Genomic DNA, 22,161 nt, shown 5'->3' with positions numbered 1-22,161 from the left:
TCAGAATTATTAACAGATATTTTACAGAAAGAAAATCACTTTAGAGAGATCATTTTTAATAAAGTTAGTCTTCTTGTACCAGATGGAAATTGGAGGTGGTCAGTCATATTTCAGAAACTATTAATTGAATATGTAAAGAAAGAAAATCTCATTGAAGACAACACAGTTTTAATTAAAGCTATTATGTATCGAGTGACCAAATATTGGAGGCCAACAGCCACATCTTAGAAACTATTAAACTAATTTGCTTAGAAGTAAAAACTTGTCTTAGGTAGACAAATATGAGAGGTCCATGGATATATGTCAGAAAGTAATAACTGAATATAGAAACATTTTTAATTAAAAACATACTTCTTGTACCAGATGGCCAAATATCTTAGGTCGTCGTTGATATTTCAGAATTATTAACAGATATTTTACAGAAAGAAAATCACTTTAGAGAGAACATTTTTAATAAAGATAGTCTTCTTGTATCAGATGGAGATTGGGGGTGGTTAGTCATATTTCATAAACTATTAATTGAATATGTAAAGAAAGAAAATCTCATTGAAGACAACACAGTTTTAGTTAAAACTATTATGTATCAAGTTACCAAATATTGGAGGTCAACAGCCACATCTCAGAAGCTACAAACGAATTTGCTTAGAAGTAAAAACTTGTCTTAGGTAGACAAATATGAGAGGTCCTTGGATATATGTTAGAAAGTAATAACTGAATATAGAAATTTTTTTAATTAAAAACATACTTCTTGTACCAGATGGGCAAAAATCTTAGGTCGTCATTCATATTTCAGAATTATTAATAGATATTTTACAGAAAGAAAATCACATTAGCGGGAACATTTTAAATAAAGATAGTCTTCTTGTACCAGATGGAGATAGGAGGTGGTCAGTCATATTTCAGAAACTATTAATTGAATATGTAAAGAAAGAAAATCTCTTTGAAGACAATACAGTTTCAATTAAAGCTATTATGTATCAAGTGACCAAATATTGGAGGAAAACAGCCACATCTCAGAAGCTACTAAATGAATTTGCTTAGAAGTAACAACTTGTCTTAGGTAGACAAATATGAGAGGTCCTTGGATATATGTCAGAAAGTAGTAACTGAATATAGAAATATTTTTAATTAAAAACATACTTCTTGTACCAGATGGTCAAATATCTTAGGTCGTCGTTCATATTTCAGAATTACTAATAGATATTTTATAGAAAGAAAATCACATTAGAGGGAGCATTTTTAATAAAAATAGTCTTCTTATACCAGATGGAGTTTGGAGGTGGTCAGTCATAATTCAGAAACTATTAATTGAATATGTAAAGAAAGAAAATCTCTTTGAAGATAACACAGTTTTAATTAAAGCTATTATGTATCAAGTGACCAAATATTGGAGGTCAACAGGCACATCTCAGAAGCTACTAAACGAATTTGCTTAGAAGTAACAACTTATCTTAGGTAGACAAATATGAGAGGTCCTTGGATATATATCAGAAAGTAATAACTGAATATAGAAACATTTTTAATTGAAAACATACTTCTTGTACCAGATGGCCAAACATCTTAGGTCGTCGTTGATATTTCAGAATTATTAATAGATATTTTACAGAAAGAAAATCACATTAGAGAGATCATTTTTAATAAAGTTAGTCTTCTTGTACCAGATGGAAATTGGAGGTGGTCAGTCATATTTCAGAAACTATTAAATGAATATGTAAAGAAAGAAAATCTCATTGAAGACAACACAGTTTTATTTAAAGCTATTATGTATCAAGTGACCAAATATTGGAGGTCAACAGCCACATCTCAGATGCTTTTAAATGAATTTGCTTAGAAGTAAAAACTTGTCTTAGGTAGACAAATATGAGAGGTCCTTGGATATATGTCAGAAAGTAGTAACTGAATATTTTTAATTAAAAACATACTTCTTGTACCAGATGGCCAAATATCTTAGGTCGTCGTTCATATTTCAGAATTACTAATAGATATTTTATAGAAAGAAAATCACATTAGAGGGAGCATTTTTAATAAAAATAGTCTTCTTATACCAAATGGAGATTGGAGGTAGTCAGTCATATTTCAGAAACTATTAATTGAATATGTAAAGAAAGAAAATCTCATTGAAGACAACACAGTTTTAATTAAAGCTATTATGTATCAAGTGACCAAATATTGGAGGTCAACAGCCACATCTCAGAAGCTTTTAAATGAATTTGCTTAGAAGTAAAAACTTGTCTTAGGTAGACAAATATGAGAGGTCCTTGGATATATGTCAGAAAGTAGTAACTGAATATAGAAATATTTTTAATTAAAAACATACTTCTTGTACCAGATGGCCAAACATCTTAGGTCGTCGTTGATATTTCAGAATTATTAATAGATATTTTACAGAAATAAAATCACATTAGAGAGAACATTTTTAATAAAAATAATCTTCTTGTACTAGATGGAGATTGGGGGTGGTCAGTCATAATTCAGAAACTATTAATTGAATATGTAAAGAAAGAAAATCTCATTGAAGACAACACAGTTTTAATTAAAGCTATTATGTATCAAGTGACCAAATATTGGAGGTCAACAGCCACATCTCAGAAGCTACTAAACTAATTTCCTTAGAAGTAAAAACTTGTCTTAGGTAGACAAATATGAGAGGTCCTTCATAATCCGTTCATAAGAACGTTTAAATGGAAACCTTGTCCTTGTTACCAAAAATGAATGTTCAACATACGAAATATAAATTTCGAATTAATTAATTTCCAAATAAAGCATTTTAAACGAGATTGTTCATTTTGATTTTAATCTGGCACCGAGAGTTAGACAGCGTATAATTTTATCGCTGTGTGTGTGTGTGTGTGATTTAGGAAATCGACTCCGAACGAAAATTAATTGCCAATAAGTTACACGGTCGCCATGACAACCACGTTGGCATTATCTCGTTGCTCCGAAGAGAGAAACACAATACACACAGGCCATATTAATGAGTTTGTGCATTTGCAGCGACGCAAAGTAATGCGTTTTATTGTTTTTGTTCCGCGCCGATTGGTTCATTAAGCCGTTATCTATGTAAGTACACGTGTTTCTGCCGTTTCTGTGTGTTTCCCTCGGAATAAATCAGTGGGCCGGCATCATGATGCTCGAAAACCTGTTCGGCTCCCCCTTCGCCCTGTTCCCGAGCTGGACCAAATAAATGCTCTCCTATCGGCGGATAATCGAACAAAAATCATAAGTTGTTCGTAATAGCTTACACGCAGTTTGTAAAGTGAAGTCGTGGCGAGGGAACTCCCGTCTGAGTGCTTACTTTCAGCCATTCAAATGGACCGTTTTACTTTCTGTTTATGTTCATTTTCAAATCGACTGGTCCTTTCAGATTTTGGTTTTAAAGTTTTGATTAAACTTATATACATAAATGTGTAATGTGTAATGAACGATTCTTTAGAAATGAGAGATCTAAAAAAACATGAATTCTTGCATCTAATGACCAAATAGTGGAGGTTTTCAGCTACATACTTATCGAGGAACATCACATTTTTAAATTAGGGTAGGCCTATTTAAGACAACACATTTTTAATTAAAGTTACTATGTATCAGATGACCAAATGATGGAGATAAACGTCCACACCTCAAAATGAAAATGATTGTCTTTTAGTTATTTCTTACATTTTTAGTAATTTTTTAGAAATCCAGGAAGAATTAGAATTATATATTATTACTTTTTTAATGATTTTTCAGGAAATTAGTATTAGTAAAAAAATAAAAATCGATAAAGTTATTAAAGTGAAACTATGTAATTTAATCAGTATGAATTTATTCGTATGGATTTTAAACTATAGATTTTAATTGTATGGAAATTGATCATATGGATTTTGATCGTATGGAATTTGATCCTATAGAAAATGATCATATGGAAAATGATCGTATGGATTTTGATCCTATGGAAAATTATTGTATGGATTTTGTTCGTATGGAAAATAATCATATGGATTCTGATCGTACGGATTTTCATCGTATGGAAAATGATCGTATGGATTTTAATCGTATGGAAAATGATCGTATGGAATTTGATCGTATGGCAATAGATCACTTTACGTTTTTAGTAATTTCTCACGTTTTAAATGAATTTTAATAAAAGGAAAATCTTGCCTTAGGTGGCCAAACATGGGAGGTCCTTGAACATATGTCGGAAAGTACTAATTGAGTATAGAAATATTTTTAAATAAAAATGGACTTCTTGTGCCAAGTAGCCAAATATCTTATGTCTTCGTCCATATCTCAGAACTTCTAATAGAATATATACATAAAGAAAATCATATTAGAGAGTACATTATAAACAAAGATAGTCTTCTTGTACCAGTTGAATATTAGAGGTCGTCAGCCATATTTCAAAAACTACTAACCGAATATGTCAAGAAAGAAAGTCTCATTGAAAACCGCACATTTTTAATTAAAAATATTATATATCAAGTGACCAAATGTTGAATGTTATCAATCATATCTAAGAAGCTACTAAATGAATCAAAGGAAGAACTTGTCTTAGATGGTCAAATATGAGGTCATATCTCAGAAACCACAAACCATTGTTTGTGAGACCTTCAATATGACGTAAAACACTATTTATTTAGACATAATTATGTAGAAAAATAATTAATGATTAATTAATCTTTTAATTATTCACTTATTTAATGATCTTCCAAAATGGTTTATTTATATTTTCTTTTGCAACACATCATAGAACTGAATGTGACAATTGTCCCCCGAAAACAGATTTTCAAGGGCCCGTCCGATGTCAGAACGTCAAGGGCACCACCTGTTTGTGCGGAAGCGGGCCGCAATCTGACCCCAGGGTCTTTGCCGACGCCGCCGCCGCCGCTATCTCGTCCAGACGCCCGTCTCGACCGACGCCCTTAAATAATTAACGCACCGATTTCATTGCCCGGGCCGATCGCAACAATTAATTCGGGACATCGGATCTTGCGCCCCTTCGGAATTGCACGATAATTAACCCTCGCGTTACGGGAAGCCCGGCTGCAACGCCCGCTGTACGGGGTGGGCCGTGTAATTAATCCGTTCGACGCGATTTGTTTTGTTTTCGGTTATGATGAGGTGTTTCGTTCCGGGGCTCCGGGGGAGAATGGTTGGCCGGCGGACGGGGATGAGGTATGACGGTTAAATCGAATGACCATAAATCGTGCCGTCCATCTATCCCCGGTAAAACTGATGGGCAAGAGACATTCTTTTGATTTACCTGACAGCTATGAAGAAGAAAATTTCATTTGTGCGAAATGACATCATAAAAGGGACCAACAAAGAGTTTAAGTTCGGGATCAAAGGGGTGCCTCGGGGGGACACCGGGTGGAACTGTAAAACGGGCCTGCCTCCATTTCGTCTGCTCGCCACTCTCTCCTGCTCCTGGACGAAAAAATAGGAGGAGAGAGGAACTTTGCGGATTCGATTTCGGGATTTTGTTTTGAACTTGGTTCGCAAACAATGGTTAAATAGAAATTGTTCTTTGTGTCACCACATTTGTGTTGCTTTAATGTTTTTACGTTGATTCTGATACATTTAAATTTACAGATTTTCGATATAATTAACTTTTTACTTATGTACCACGAATTTCATTAAATAATTTTTATATGTACATAAAATAATAAAGTAATTAAATATGTTTTTGTTTGTGAAGAATTTGTAAATGATTTATTTAAGAAATAACTTAAGAAACTCCTAAGTATTAAAGTAATTTTTGTTGTTAATTAATCAAAAATTAATAAATTGTTTTATATTAAGCACTTATATTTTCAATCTCAAGAATAATTAAATTTTGATTGTTAATTGATAAAAATATGTATATGTAAATATAAACATATATGTAGCTGGTTAAGTGGCTATTAATAAATGGTTTTTAAGTTAATAAAACGAATCTGAAAATTAAGTGGCAATTAATTTATTTATGAAATACATTGATGATATTCGTTTGATGAGTATTTATGTCGTTTTTGTTTTCAATAAGCAGTTTAATTTTTAGAAAGTTTTTCAAAATTATCTTGAAAGCAATTATTAATTAACATAAAGTATAAAACAATATGGTGATTATTAAAACAAAAATAATTAACTTATTTACGAATTAAGTAAAATAAGTTTTTAACAGCATTTAAGTAACGTTTATTTAGTTTTATGTAAAATTTAATATTTTGCTAATTAACCAAAATACCTGTTAATAAACTGTAAAAACATTAATTTAGATTATTAATTGATTCATAAAAATTAACATTTGTTAAAGATCTTCTTAAATACATATAAATAAACATTTTAATTATTTTAAATTAGAAACATTGTTAAATTTAGTTAATATTTCGAATATACAAATGTACAACAAGTTATTGAGAATTTTCTACTAATATAACAGGAAAATTAAGTGACAATTCATTTATTAAATAACTGATAGATTTTCATTTGTTTTCTTAGTAAAGCTTATTTGATTTTAACATAAGTAGGCAATATTTTGTTAATTACTTCTTAATTTATTTATTATAGACTTATTTATTTTTTATTATACATTTTAAAATGTTACAAAAAAAAAGTAAAATTTCAAATTAAGTGGCAATTAAATAATTACATATATATTTCAAGTAATTAAGTTTTTACCTTCTTAAACTATAAATTTGTATTCATTTTCTTGTTAAACTTTAATTTAACTTTAAGAATAATATTTTTACTTAATAATTTTTTCCATTGCTTTAGCATAAAATGTTAATTGACAATTACTATTTTACAAACAACTATTTAAGTAGTTTTTGCTATTAGATTATCTTAAGAGCAATCAATAATTAACATAAAGAGTAAGATGAATTAATGAAATGTACTGAAGCAGTGATATATGGGAAATATTTTGTAAATTCTAAATTACAAATATGCTTTAAGATGCCAAAATTAAACGTAAATAGCGAAAACTCTGTATAAAATTAGGGAGATCTAATAATGATTCCTTATATGATGGTCCTTGGTTAAAATGTATGACAAAAATTAACTTTCCAACATCAAAATTAATGGCTTTACAGAAGACATTTTAGTTAGACCATCAATATGTCAAAATTTTTGAGAAAAAAGCTCTTGATTTTGATATAACCATTTTATTTGCAATTACAGATAAAATTTAAAAATTCATTAATTGACAACAATAATTATAATATGTTTTCACAATAAAATTGATTTTCCCTACAATTAAAAATTAACATTAAGTGTAAGAGTAGTTTATATTTGTATGTATGTAAGACATACATATGTAATGTTTGTTAATTTACTCATTTTTATGTTATATAATTTATTTTCCACTTTAATTTTTAAAATAGTATCATACCAAATGTATCAAACCAAATAACAATTAAAATGATTTATAAAAAATACGTCATATAATTAAGTAGCTTTTAATGATTGTATAAAAGATTTTTTAATTTAATAAACTAGAAAAATGTACAACAGATTATTGAAAATTTTAAACTAAAATAATAAACTAATATAAACCAGTAACTGATTTAATTTCACTGGTTGAGTACTTAAGTAACTTTTATTGTTGGGCAATATAATTTATTTTTATTGAATATTTTTTAAATTAAATTAAGTCGTTCTTCGACTATTTAAGGAAGTAATTTTTATTGGATAAATAAATACAGTTAATTACAATTTTAGAAAGTGTATATTTATACACAAAAATGTTACTAAAATGTTTACTTTAAAATTAATTAAATAAATCTTAAATGTTTATGCGAATATTAAAAAAGTTAAATGGCAATTATTTAACAAAGTAGCTTTGCACTTTGAGTATTGTCTTTAGGTGAAAATATTCGTACAACATAAATGAGGGTTTATCTTAAATGCTCGGCGATAATACTTTGATTACAGTAATGGATTCCGTAATATCAGGGACTTTAATATTGCCCATTAAAGTTGGTTATTGGTTAAAAAATCATGTAATTTGTGAGTCGGTTTTAATCTTGAATTTAATCGAGCAAAAAGTCGTTGCCGTGGGATACTAGTATTTTTAATGGAAAACTCAACTATGTTTATTTAGCTCATTAATAAAATTTAAGTACTTGTAAAAGATGACATTTTTATGATGCAATAAACTTTACTTAGATGTTTAAAGATGGTCGTTACCGTAAATTACGTTATTTATCATCGGGCAATATATTATTCTTTATTAAATTAAAACTTTTTGAAACTCTTCTTTTCACCACTTAAAACAGATAATGAAACTTTAAATTATTAATTTAATTTTATAACCACATTTTATTATAATTTCCCCCTTAATTGTGATAAAGTTAACTAGAATTTATGGCAGTTGTAAAATTTACTAAAAACTCCATGGACGGAATTAATGTTGCAAAATTGCTCCTTATCGCGGCCGTAATCCGCACAACGATAAACTTTTACTATTGTAATTATGCTAATTGCAAATTATTAACGTTAATACACGTTAAAAGTGAAACGAGTATGAATATTTAACGCGATCATACGCTGAATTTTCCATCAAATCACACAGCAACGACTGATCTAATCGCATTATTCGAATTCATTAATAAATTACGTAAGTCACAATTTCACATACCCGGTAAATTTAAAAACGCCATTCGTGCCAATACGTCGAAGACTACACTCTTAAATCTTGATTTCTCGTTTCTATTCTACGAAGCTGTTTATCGTTGAACGATTACTTCACTTCCGGGTAGAAAACAAACTATTTTTATTAATATTTTCAACAAGAATTATCTTCAGTAAATTACTTCAAACCTTGTGGTTTGCTTAGCAAGGGTTGCGACTTAAGACAAATCGCTGGGGTGCAATAAAATTAGCACGTTCCGGGAGTGGAAGGCGGCGGTTGCGGTTTCCGGTGAGTGGAGACCTTACGGGCACGGTGGCGGCGAACGAACGAACGGAACAACCCGCCGAATCTTGTTCCTCGACCAACAATTGTAAATTATCATCACAACTACCTTTAACCACCCACATTATCCAGAATCATTTTTTAAAAAATATTATTTACATCAAATTAATTTATGACATTCATTTTATTTTGTTGAAAACTAAACGAGAAACAAAATGAAATTGTACAAACATATACGAATATAGAAGAGAACTTGATCAGTTCCAGGTCAATTGATAAAGGAATTCGATTGGCGAAATGGAATTTTACAAAGCTGGGGATATTTCCTCTCACGGAACTCCTGAAACTTGTATCACATCAAGTTTTATGAAAATTCGAATTTGTCGAATTTTATTGCTCTCAGTGGAGAATAACATACTACCAAATTCTTTATAGATTTGGACTTATTATTTGCAATTGAAACAGAAATGGTGGAATAAATCAATAATCATGAATATAATTTTTTACATTTATCGATACAGTCGTCCATTTAAGATGGAAAAGGCACCATAACTTTTTATTTCTGAAAAATGTGATTTATCATATGATAAATATATACTAATGTTTAAAATTTAGACATTTATTTTATTTTATCCCATGATTTAAGTAAATCAGATAGTTGTCACAGTCTAATAGTAGTACCTAATTCTAAGATAGTTTCCTTATTTCATTCAATAATTTAGATAAATTGGCTGAGCAGAAGTCATACTTTTATTACAAAAATGTGCTTTGTTACTGGCTATTGTCTTAGACATTTTCAGACATTTTTCAATTATTTTTCAAGATTTTTTTAGGTTGATTGGTCGATCAAAAGACATAATTTAAATAAATTAAAAATATATGATATAAATATCTAATTTCACATATTTTATCCATTTTACAACTTGATTTAATTAGATTAGTTGATCAGAAAACATAATTTTATTGAAAAAGTGTAATTCTTAGATATTTTTACATATTATTCCATGATTATTTTAGAGTGGTTCATAAAAAGCATAATTTTATTAGAAAAACTTGATTTCTCATAGACCAATGCCTTATATAATTAATCCTTAGATATTTTACACATTTTATTCCATAATTTAGTTAGATTGAATGACCGGAAGACAATTTAATTGGATATGTGATTTATCATAGATTAAATATCTAATTGTCACATGTTTTACTCATTTTAATTCTTGATTTAGTTAGATTAGATGATCAGAAGGCATAATTTTATTTAAAAAACGGAATTTTATCTTAAGTATCAAACTCAGATATTCCAAGATTTTTTTGGTTTCGTTTCAGAAGACATAATTTATTTAACAATACGTGATTTATCACTGATTAATGTCATAAATATCTAATTTTCACAAATTTTATACATTTTATTTCTTGATTTAATTAGATTAGTTGATCAGAAAACATAATTTTATTGAAAAAATGTAATTCTCAGATATTTTTTCCATTTTATTCCATGAATATTTTAGTTTGGTTGATAAAGAAGCATAATTTTATTAGAAAAATGTGATTTCTCATTTAGTATATCTGATTTTTATATATTTTACTAATTTTATTTCATGATTTAGTTAAATTAGATGACCACAAAACAATTTAATTGGAAATATGTGATTTATCTCAGGTTAATGCCATAAATATCTAATTGTCACAGTTTTTACTCATTTTATTCCTTGTTAGATTAGTTGATCAGAAGATACAATTTTATTAAATAAATATGATTTGCCATACAATTTTATCATAAGTATCAAATTCTCTGATATTCCATAATTGTTTTAGTTTGGTTGGTCCATCAGAAGACATAATTTAATTAAAAATATGTGATTTATCACTGACTAATGATATAAATGTCAAATCCCACATATTTATTCATTTTATTTCCTGATTTAATTAGAGTATTTAATTAGAAGACATAATTTTATTGAAAAAAAGTAATTCTCAAATATTTATATACTTTATTTGATGATTATTTTACTTTAGTTGATAAGGAAGCATAATTTTATTAGAAAAATATGATTTCTCATATAGTATATCTAATTTTTATATATTTTACTCATTTTATTCCATAATTTAGTTAGATTGGATGACCAGAAGATAATTTAATTGGAAATATGTGATTTATCACAGATTAATGCCTTAAATATCTAAATGTCACATTTCTTATTCATTTTATTCCTTGATTTAATTAGATTAGTTGATCAGAAGGCACAATTTTATTAAATAAATGTGATTTGACATACAATTTTATCATAAGTATCAAAATCTCTGATATTCCATAATTGTTTTAGTTTGGTTGGTCCATCAGAATTATATATATATATAATTTAATTAATAACATGTGATTTATCACAGACTAATGATATAAATGTCAAATTCACATATTTTATCCATTTTATTTCTTGATTTAATTAGAGTAGTTAATCAGAAGACGTTATTTTATTGAAAAAATGTAATTCTTTTACTTTAGCTTTTAATTATTTTACTTTAGCTGATAAGAAAGAATAATTTTATTGAAAAAATGTGATTTATCGTAGATTAATATTATACTTTATATATGTGATTTTTAGATATTTTACATATTTTATTTCTTGATTTGGTTATTTTAGTTGATTAGAAGAAGAATGCAATTTTATTAAAAAAATATGATATGCCGCAGAATTTTGTCTCAGTATCAAATTCTCAGATATTTTATACATTTTATTCTATATTTATTTATTATTCTTTTTTTAGTCTGATCAGGAACCATAACTTCATTGTAATTGGTTAGTTCAGTTGATCAGAAGAAGATTGAAGAACCTATTAGTAATTTTTCTCATTATTTAACTGTAAAAACCCTTGTCAATTGATAAAGAAAGTTTTTATGAGTTATAATTCATTAAAATCTAGTAATGTCTTTGTCCAGAAATTAATTAATATTGAAATCAAACATTAAAACAATTACATCTTAAACAAAAGTGTGCAAAAAAGACATAAGAACAAAAGGATACGTAAACATCAAACGCATCTGCATAAAGGACGATATCAATGGAAAACATCAGAAAAATTTAGATTCAGATCATCCCTGCGGCGGGGTTGATATGGCCAATTGCATCGGCTTAATGCCCAAATCACGACGGGTAAGCTGTCGGGCGGCAACACGCTAAAAAGCAGACAGGAGATCGGGGCCCCAAGAGCCCCGTGCCGTGTCGACAACTGGCGTGCCGCCGCCACCGACGCTGCCGCCGCCGCCGCCGCCGAAATGGCCTTTTACGTGGATGGGCCGCATTATCCCCCAGACGTGGGTTGTGCGGGACTATTCCGCTCGATTAAGGGCCGTCGGCGTGTTTTTTAACATCTCCACAAGTCGAACCGATTGTTTACTGTCCCATATCCACAATTTACCGCAAAAGGTGCGTGTTTTTTTTTAAAGAAGATGACTAAAGTGTAACTATGAAAATAAAATATTTAATAATAACATTTCCCTTTGTGCTTTATTTTTATAAAATACAGGAATATATTTTCTATGTTTAAAAACGTCAGATATTAAAATAATATAATGTTTATTATAAATAAACGTACAACAATACATTTTAAGAGAGAACCTGACCTTTCATATGATATTTTTACTTTATATATTATGCTTAAAATAAATATTTAAATTAATTTTAAATTCTATTTTTATTAAAATTTTCCAATAATAATAAAACGATTCGAATTGTTTGCAAAGTAAATTTAATTTTAATTAAACTCTGAGAGATTTATTGGAAAAAAACAGTTTTATTGAATTTGTTAATCTTTAAAGACTGCAAACGTTTTAAAGCCCGATTATTTTATTTTAAAAACATAAATAAATAATCCATTTTTACTTGAATAAATTGGTTCCAATGAACTTTATGTAAATTTATATTTTACTATATAATATTATACATAGAATTTGTAAAAAGTCCCCTGATAACTAAATAACTAAAAATTCAGTACAAGATACTGAAACTGCCTTTTGTTGTGTTGATTTTGACTTATTTTGTTTGAAAATCGAATTTTTTAGTTATAAACACAAAGATCTTTATTTAATTAACAAAACTCAGTAACTACTCACCCGATTATAGCCACCAAAATATCACTGAAAAAAAGAATCAAAAATACTTTTTAAATGAGGTAAAACCATCCTTTTTATAAAAAATTATTTGTTAGTCACACATGTTAAAATTAGTTACGTTAGGTTAGGTTAGGTTACACAAAATGATCCATTTAAAAAATATTAGGGGAACTTTCACCCCCTTACCGTATATTATATATTAATTTTTCAGTATAAATATAAAATTAAAACGAAACACTATATATTGAAAATATTTATTATATTAAAGTGAAAACAGAAACTGATTTTCCTGAATTTTTTACAAAAAATAAATATTTAAATTAATTTTAAATTCAGTTTTTATTAAAATTTTCAGATAATAATCAAACCATTTGAATTATTCGGAATATAAATGTAGTGAATTTAATTATTTAGTGTTATTTAAAAAATATTGTATAACGTTAATAATTTTTAATAAAAACTAAATTTAATTTAAATTTCAAATTAATTGTACATTTAAAAATAAACCTAGGATTCTAATTCTAAATTAATTTACAAATCACTGTCATAGACAGTTGGCAAATATTTTAGAAAATGATTTTTTAAATAAGTTATTTTAAAATAAACTGCCATCGATTTGTATATAGAACTTATTTGTACTTTAGGAGTGTGTACACAATTTCTTTTTTAATAGAGTTATTTCCAATAACAGCTTATCATTCTGTAACCTCAAATTTTTAATTTTTTCTTCATTCAAAATTTTTTCCATTTCGAATTTTTTAGAATGCAGGGCCTCTTCCCTCTTCATCATTTCTTCTTTAAACACGTTATGCCTGTGTACCTCAGACCAATCTAAAAACACATTAACATATTAATGGGAAAAATTTTATTAACATCTCTTACCGTAAGTGCCTTGAGGTGGCAATATTTCAAACGATTCCGTAAAAGGATCGTTGGAAGTTGATACATTATTGTCAGTTTCATTGTTTATTTCTACGGTTTCCGGAACATTGTCATCCGCAACAATCTCAAAATTGTCCTCTATTGGTTCTAAATATTTTTTTTGTTGTTGAATATTTTCGCCCGTCATTAATGTAAGTAGGTACTCACCTCCTTTTACGAAACAAACGTTGGACTTGTTATTGAAGTTGAAAGGAATGTTCCTCATTATTTCTAAAATATATTTTTATGAAATATGTCCCTCACTATGTAATCAGTTCATTAGTTATTACAATACACTTACTTTCTTTTGTATTACCGTCAGAATCTTCCTTCAGTACGGAGTTAATACGCTTTATTTTGTCAATCAACACCAGAGTTGAAGGTTTCATCGGATTACGATGGCCAAACTTCTTCGTTACTTCATATATAGAGACGTCCTTCTTCAAACAGTACAATTTGCATTTCAGTTGTTTCGTAGTTCTCGGCACCCTAACACGTTCATTATAAAGCCGAGTAATTTCATTCCAGGCTTGAATCTGGAAAACAATCAGTAACAAACAAATTCCGACTGTTAATACCGTAACCTCACCCTTTCATTGAACGATACTCCCGTGGGTTGAACCATATTTTTATAATTTGTCACTAAATCGATGAGAGTATGACAGTCGGCGTCCGTGAAATGTGATTTCCTGGACTTTTGCATTGCACTTCACTATTTCTTAAGGAATAAAAAAACGCAAGTCACACTCACGTGTCGGGGGTGTGTCCAATGAGCAGACCGGCGCGATGTCGGAGCGACCGTTGCGATTTGATTGCACCGCTAATAACTCCATCTCGGGTTGGTTTTAATAAAAAACGAAAGTAAATACCTGTACAAGTTATCGACTAAATAATTTTTAGTTTTCAGGTTTTTTTTAGTTAATTCAATTATTATGTTTTATTAGAAAAACATTGAAATTTAAAAAATATTTAAGGTTGTTGCCAATGAATAAAACATCAATGATTATTTAATCTGTTCAAAATTAAATTGAATTATGTTATTTTAATTATTTGTAGTACAGATGTTACATACTAAATACCTTTAAATTTTAATAAATTTAAATATTCATTAAAAATATTTTAATACGTAAACACAAATACAACCCGTTGTTTCAGCTGAATAAATATTATAATGTTAAAACAATTAAGTTCGTCGTAAAGTATCACTTAACACCTAATCACATGAAAGTTTTGAGAAATTAAGCATCTAAATTTATCATCGTATTCAGCAACTATAAAATAGTTAAAGCATCATTTGTAATATAAAAATTATGGCGGAAGGTCAGTAGGTCAGTAATCTTTACAGTTGCCGGATTAAGATTAACTCTGACAACCACTTTTGTATAGTAATTTATAGATTCCATGATGGTGTCAACAAATATTATTTGTTTATAAATTTTACAATGTTAAAAACAGTTAACTTCGTCCTAAAATAACACGTAACATCTAATCACCTGAATGTTATATGAAACTAAGCGTTTAAATATGGAAATATCATTCAAGAAAAAAGAATTTTGTCGCAGTTTTTCAAAATTTTTCGACACAATCGTATTCAGCAAATGTAAAATAGATAAAACATTAATTTTATATAAAAATTCGTACAGAAAATCAGGAGTCAGTAATCTATATGACTTTTGGATTAAGATTATCTCTGACAACTACTTTTTATAGTAAAGTATAAATAATACGATGGTGTCAACAAATATTAGAAAAAATGTACTCAAATATGTATAACTTTTTTCATTCTGTAGACGGATCCCTTATTTAACTATTTAAATACAAATTCCAACTGTAGTTTCAGCTGAATAAATTTTATCATGTTAAAAACAGTTAACTTCGTCCTAAAATAACACGTAACACCTAATTACCAGAATGTTATACAAAACTAAGCGTCTAAATGTGGAAATATGACCCAAGAAAAAAGAATTTTGTCGCAATTTTTCAAAATTTTTCACCACAATCGTATTCAGCAAATGTAAAATAGGTAAAACATTAATTTTATACAAAAATTCGTACAGAAAGTCAGTGGGTCAGTAATCTATATGAGTACCAAATTAAGATTATGTCTGACAACTACTTTTTTATAGAAATGTATAAATAATACGATGGTGTCAACAAATATTAGAAAAAATGTACCAAAATATGTATAACTTTTTTCATTTTTTAGACGGATCACTTATTTAATTATTTAAATACAAATTCCATCTGTAGTTTCAGCTGAATAAATTTTATAATGTTAGAAACAGTTAACTTCGTCCTAAAATAACATGTAACATCTAATCACCTGAATGTTATACGAAACTAAGCGTCTAAATTTGGAAATATGACTCAAGAAAAAAGAATTTTGTCGCAGTTTTTCAAAATTTTTCACCACAATCGTATTCAGCAAATGTAAAATAGATAAAACATTAATTTTATATAAGAATTCGTACAGAAAGTCAGTGGGTCAGTAATATATATGAGTACCAAATTAATATTATGTGTGACAACTACTTTTTTATAGTAATGTATAAATAATACGATGGTGTCAACAAATATTAGAAAAAATGTACCAAAATATGCATAACTTTTTTCATTTTTTAGACGGATCCCTTATTTAACTATTTAAATACAAATTCCATCTGTAGTTTCAGCTGAATAAATTTTATAATGTTAGAAACAGTTAACTTCGTCCTAAAATAACACGTAACATCTAGTCACCTGAATGTTATATGAAACTAAGCGTCTAAATATGGAAATATGACTCGAGAAAAAAGAATTTTGTCGTAGTTTTTCAAAATTTTTCACCACAATCGTATTCAGCAAATGTAAAATAGATAAAACATTAATTTTATATAAAAATTCGTACAGAAAGTCAGTGGATCAGTAATCTATATGAATACCAAATTAAGATTATGTCTGACAACTACTTTTTTATAATAATGTATAAATAATACGATGGTGTCAACAAATATTAGAAAAAATGTACCAAAATATGTATAACTTTTTTTCGTTTTTTAGACTGATCCCTTATTTAATTATTTAAATACAAATTCCATCTGTAGTTTCAGCTGAATAAATTTTATAATGTTAGAAATAGTTAACTTCGTCCTAAAATAACATGTAACATCTAATCACCTGAATGTTATACGAAACTAAGCGTCTAAATATGGAAATATGACTCGAGAAAAAAAAATTTTGTCGCAATTTTTCAAAATTTTTCACCACCATCGTATTCAGCAAATGTAAAATAGGTAAAACATTAATTTTATACAAAAATTCGTACAGAAAGTCAGTGGGTCAGTAATCTATATGAGTACCAAATTAAGATTATGTCTGACAACTACTTTTTTATAGTAATGTATAAATAATACGATGGTGTCAACAAATATTAGAAAAAATGTACCAAAATATGTATAACCTTTTTCATTTTTTAGACGGATCACTTATTTAATTATTTAAATACAAATTCCATCTGTAGTTTCAGCTGAATAAATTTTATAATGTTAGAAACAGTTAACTTCGTCCTAAAATAACATGTAACATCTAATCACCTGAATGTTATACGAAACTAAGCGTCTAAATTTGGAAATATGACTCAAGAAAAAAGAATTTTGTCGCAGTTTTTCAAAATTTTTCACCACAATCGTATTCAGCAAATGTAAAATAGATAAAACATTAATTTTATATAAGAATTCGTACAGAAAGTCAGTGGGTCAGTAATATATATGAGTACCAAATTAATATTATGTGTGACAACTACTTTTTTATAGTAATGTATAAATAATACGATGGTGTCAACAAATATTAGAAAAAATGTACCAAAATATGCATAACTTTTTTCATTTTTTAGACGGATCCCTTATTTAACTATTTAAATACAAATTCCATCTGTAGTTTCAGCTGAATAAATTTTATAATGTTAGAAACAGTTAACTTCGTCCTAAAATAACACGTAACATCTAGTCACCTGAATGTTATATGAAACTAAGCGTCTAAATATGGAAATATGACTCGAGAAAAAAGAATTTTGTCGTAGTTTTTCAAAATTTTTCACCACAATCGTATTCAGCAAATGTAAAATAGATAAAACATTAATTTTATATAAAAATTCGTACAGAAAGTCAGTGGATCAGTAATCTATATGAGTACCAAATTAAGATTATGTCTGACAACTACTTTTTTATAATAATGTATAAATAATACGATGGTGTCAACAAATATTAGAAAAAATGTACCAAAATATGTATAACTTTTTTTCGTTTTTTAGACTGATCCCTTATTTAATTATTTAAATACAAATTCCATCTGTAGTTTCAGCTGAATAAATTTTATAATGTTAGAAATAGTTAACTTCGTCCTAAAATAACATGTAACATCTAATCACCTGAATGTTATACGAAACTAAGCGTCTAAATATGGAAATATGACTCGAGAAAAAAAAATTTTGTCGCAATTTTTCAAAATTTTTCACCACCATCGTATTCAGCAAATGTAAAATAGGTAAAACATTAATTTTATACAAAAATTCGTACAGAACGTCAGTGGGTCAGTAATCTATATGAGTACCAAATTAAGATTATGTCTGACAACTACTTTTTTATAGTAATGTATAAATAATACGATGGTGTCAACAAATATTAGAAAAAATGTACCAAAATATGTATAACTTTTTTCATTTTTTAGACGGATCACTTATTTAATTATTTAAATACAAATTCCATCTGTAGTTTCAGCTGAATAAATTTTATAATGTTAGAAACAGTTAACTTCGTCCTAAAATAACATGTAACATCTAATCACCTGAATGTTATACGAAACTAAGCGTCTAAATTTGGAAATATGACTCAAGAAAAAAGAATTTTGTCGCAGTTTTTCAAAATTTTTCACCACAATCGTATTCAGCAAATGTAAAATAGATAAAACATTAATTTTATATAAGAATTCGTACAGAAAGTCAGTGGGTCAGTAATATATATGAGTACCAAATTAATATTATGTGTGACAACTACTTTTTTATAGTAATGTATAAATAATACGATGGTGTCAACAAATATTAGAAAAAATGTACCAAAATATGCATAACTTTTTTCATTTTTTAGACGGATCCCTTATTTAATTATTTAAATACAAATTCCATCTGTAGTTTCAGCTGAATAAATTTTATCATGTTAAAAACAGTTAACTTCGTCCTAAAATAACACGTAACATCTAGTCACCTGAATGTTATATGAAACTAAGCGTCTAAATATGGAAATATGACTCGAGAAAAAAGAATTTTGTCGTAGTTTTTCAAAATTTTTCACCACAATCGTATTCAGCAAATGTAAAATAGATAAAACATTAATTTTATATAAAAATTCGTACAGAAAGTCAGTGGGTCAGTAATCTATATGAGTACCAAATTAAGATTATGTCTGACAACTACTTTTTTATAATAATGTATAAATAATACGATGGTGTCAACAAATATTAGAAAAAATGTACCAAAATATGTATAACTTTTTTCATTTTTTAGACGGATCCCTTATTTAATTATTTAGCTGAATAAATTTTATAATGTTAGAAATAGTTAACTTCGTCCTAAAATAACATGTAACATCTAATCACCTGAATGTTATACGAAACTAAGCGTCTAAATATGGAAATATGACTCGAGAAAAAAGAATTTTGTCGCAGTTTTTCAAAATTTTTCACCACAATCGTATTCAGCAAATGTAAAATAGATAAAACATTAATTTTATATAAAAATTCGTACAGAAAGTCAGTGGGTCAGTAATCTATATGAGTACCAAATTAAGATTATGTCTGACAACTACTTTTTTATAGTAATGTATAAATAATACGATGGTGTCAACAAATATTAGAAAAAATGTATCAAAATATGTATAACTTTTTCCATTTTTTAGACGGATCCCTTATTTAACTATTTAGACACAAATTCCACCTGTAGTTTCAGGTGAATAAATTTTACAATGTTGGAAACAGTTAACTTCGTCTTAAAATGACACGTAACACCTAATCACCTGAATGTTATATGAAACTAAGCGTCTAAATATGGAAATATGACTCGAGAAAAAAGAATTTTGTCGCAGTTTTTCAAAATTTTTCACCACAATCGTATTCAGCAAATGTAAAATAGATAAAACATTAATTTTATATAAAAATTCGTACAGAAAGTCAGTGGGTCAGTAATCTATACGAGTACCAAATTAAGATTATGTCTGACAACTACTTTTTTATAGTAATGTATAAATAATACGATGGTGTCAACAAATATTAGAAAAAATGTATCAAAATATGTATAACTTTTTCCATTTTTTAGACGGATCCCTTATTTAACTATTTAGACACAAATTCCACCTGTAGTTTCAGGTGAATAAATTTTACAATGTTGGAAACAGTTAACTTCGTCCTAAAATAACACGTAACACTTAATCACCTGAATGTTATACAAAACTAAGCGTCTAAATATGAAAATATAACTCAAGAAAAAAAAATTTTGTCGCAGTTTTTCAAATTTTTAACCACTATCGTATTCAGCAAAAGTAAAATAGATAAAACATCAATTTTATATAAAAATTCGTACAGAAAGTCAGTGGATCAGTAATCTATATGAGTACCAAATTAAGATTATGTTTGACAACTACTTTTTTATAGTAATGTGTAAATAATACGACAGTGTCAACAAATATTAGAAAAAATGTACGAATCTCTTATTTAACTATTTAAACACAAATTTCACCTGTAGTTTAAGCTGAATAAATTTTACAATGTTAGAAACAGTTAACTTAACACCTAATCACCTGAATATTATATGAAACTAAGCGTCTAAATTTGGAAATATGACAACAAAAAAGAATTTTGTCGCAGTTTTTGAAAATTTTTCAGCACCATCGTATCCTGCAATTGAAAATAGGTAAGGTATCCCCTTTTTTACTTTAGTTAAATTTATTTCTTTTTCACTTATCGAAAGAGTTTTTAATTATTACACCTCTTTCTCAGAAGAAACGAACAAGTTGAGCCGCTCCGATGACAACAAAAGTACTCAGAATTGACGCCCGTTTTTCACACATAACTTTCTTAAACCGAAAATTGCTCGAACTAAATTATGATTCAAAGAAGTACGTATCAAAGGACGACGTCGATGCATATTAGATCATAAGTAGTAAAGAAAATTACCTATATGAAAATTGCAATTTCCATCAGGACTCGTTTTCTTTGACTAGTCGTCGACGCACCCGGCGAAAATGCGCGTTTATTTTCATACACAAACACAATTTTTGATTACGAAATCCACTTTGAAACACATTTTATGTGGAAATTGCGCCGGTGCAAAGGAAAATTTATAATTTAAAATTACGACACGGCACAGAACTGGGTCACGGATGAAATACGTAAATATCATTGTGCATAGGAAGTGGATGTCGGGATAAAATTTTAACAAACAAATTCCATTCAAGATAAACTGACTGTGTCATTTATCAATTTCGGGGTGCGCGTGTAATTCAGTCGAATGGATGTGCCCCAATCTGGGGAAGGAAAGTTTGTTTTTGTTTGTTTGGAATTACAAAAAAAAAAATGTGGCACATATGCACAAGTTTATTGTAATTGCAACAATGGTAGGCGGTATCGTTTTCCTCTGGGGTAAAGGTTTATTTGGTGGCCAGAACAGTTTAACGTGATACGAACTTAAGACCAGAGTATCAAGTTGTGGGGCAATAGATAAACTTGTTGGAAGCTGAGTTCCAATTATAATTAGTTCAGATTAGTCTCGTTTATGGCAAATCAACTTGTATTGCATGTATTAGGTTCGTCTCTTTTAATGGCAGTTGGTGAAGGATATTCATGGAACATGTCGTCCTTATGATTACTTCTCATATTACTGATGTAGGTGTGTTAATGTGAAATTTATAATATTGATTGTATAATACTATGTATTACATGTTTTATAGGTTTCAAATTGATTTTTGAAGTGACAACTTCTTTAGCCGCGTTGGGCACTTTTTGGTAGGAGAAAATCTTATAGGTTCGCGTCACCGACATGCACTTCCTTCTTTTGTTAATAAATTCAGACAAAAGAAAAAAGTTGTTGATTTGGCTGGTAACCTCGGTTACTAGAACAACAATCTATGTGTCTGCCGGTGTTTCAAGAGGTACCCGAAAACTAGACCTTAAGAATAAAATCCCGGAACTAGAGGATGAGTTACAGTTGTACATTTGAGAGCATTTTTAAAAT

The 22,161-nt window shown here is 28.3% G+C and overlaps 2 protein-coding genes and 1 long non-coding RNA gene across 3 annotated transcripts in view; all 3 read right to left on the bottom strand.

The window, feature by feature from the left end:
• The window catches only part of LOC109605805 (FAD synthase), a 199,285-nt gene that overhangs the window by 68,611 nt on the left and 108,513 nt on the right, over window positions 1–22,161 (bottom strand). The gene's annotated exons all lie outside the window — the stretch shown is intronic.
• LOC126265762 (uncharacterized) overlaps window positions 1–22,161 on the bottom strand; it is a 153,263-nt gene that overhangs the window by 24,535 nt on the left and 106,567 nt on the right. The window contains exon 4 of the long non-coding RNA XR_007548237.1: window positions 12,984–13,007. This is a non-coding gene — a long non-coding RNA (uncharacterized LOC126265762). The remainder of the gene's footprint in view (window positions 1–12,983; window positions 13,008–22,161) is intronic.
• On the bottom strand, window positions 13,484–14,831 carry LOC126265761 (uncharacterized). Its single transcript, XM_049968287.1, has 5 exons — window positions 14,494–14,831; window positions 14,206–14,440; window positions 14,073–14,135; window positions 13,866–14,012; window positions 13,484–13,814 (listed from the first exon to the last, which is right to left on the bottom strand). Exons 1-5 carry the CDS (start codon window positions 14,605–14,607, stop codon window positions 13,624–13,626), a joined length of 750 nt encoding a protein of 249 aa, XP_049824244.1. The 5' UTR covers window positions 14,608–14,831; the 3' UTR covers window positions 13,484–13,623.

The sequence above is a fragment of the Aethina tumida genome, chromosome 5, assembly GCF_024364675.1.
Source record: "Aethina tumida isolate Nest 87 chromosome 5, icAetTumi1.1, whole genome shotgun sequence".
NCBI lineage: Eukaryota > Metazoa > Arthropoda > Insecta > Coleoptera > Nitidulidae > Aethina > Aethina tumida.
The sequence above is the reverse complement of the archived record's forward strand: the minus strand, read 5'-3'. Positions and strand labels throughout refer to the sequence as shown.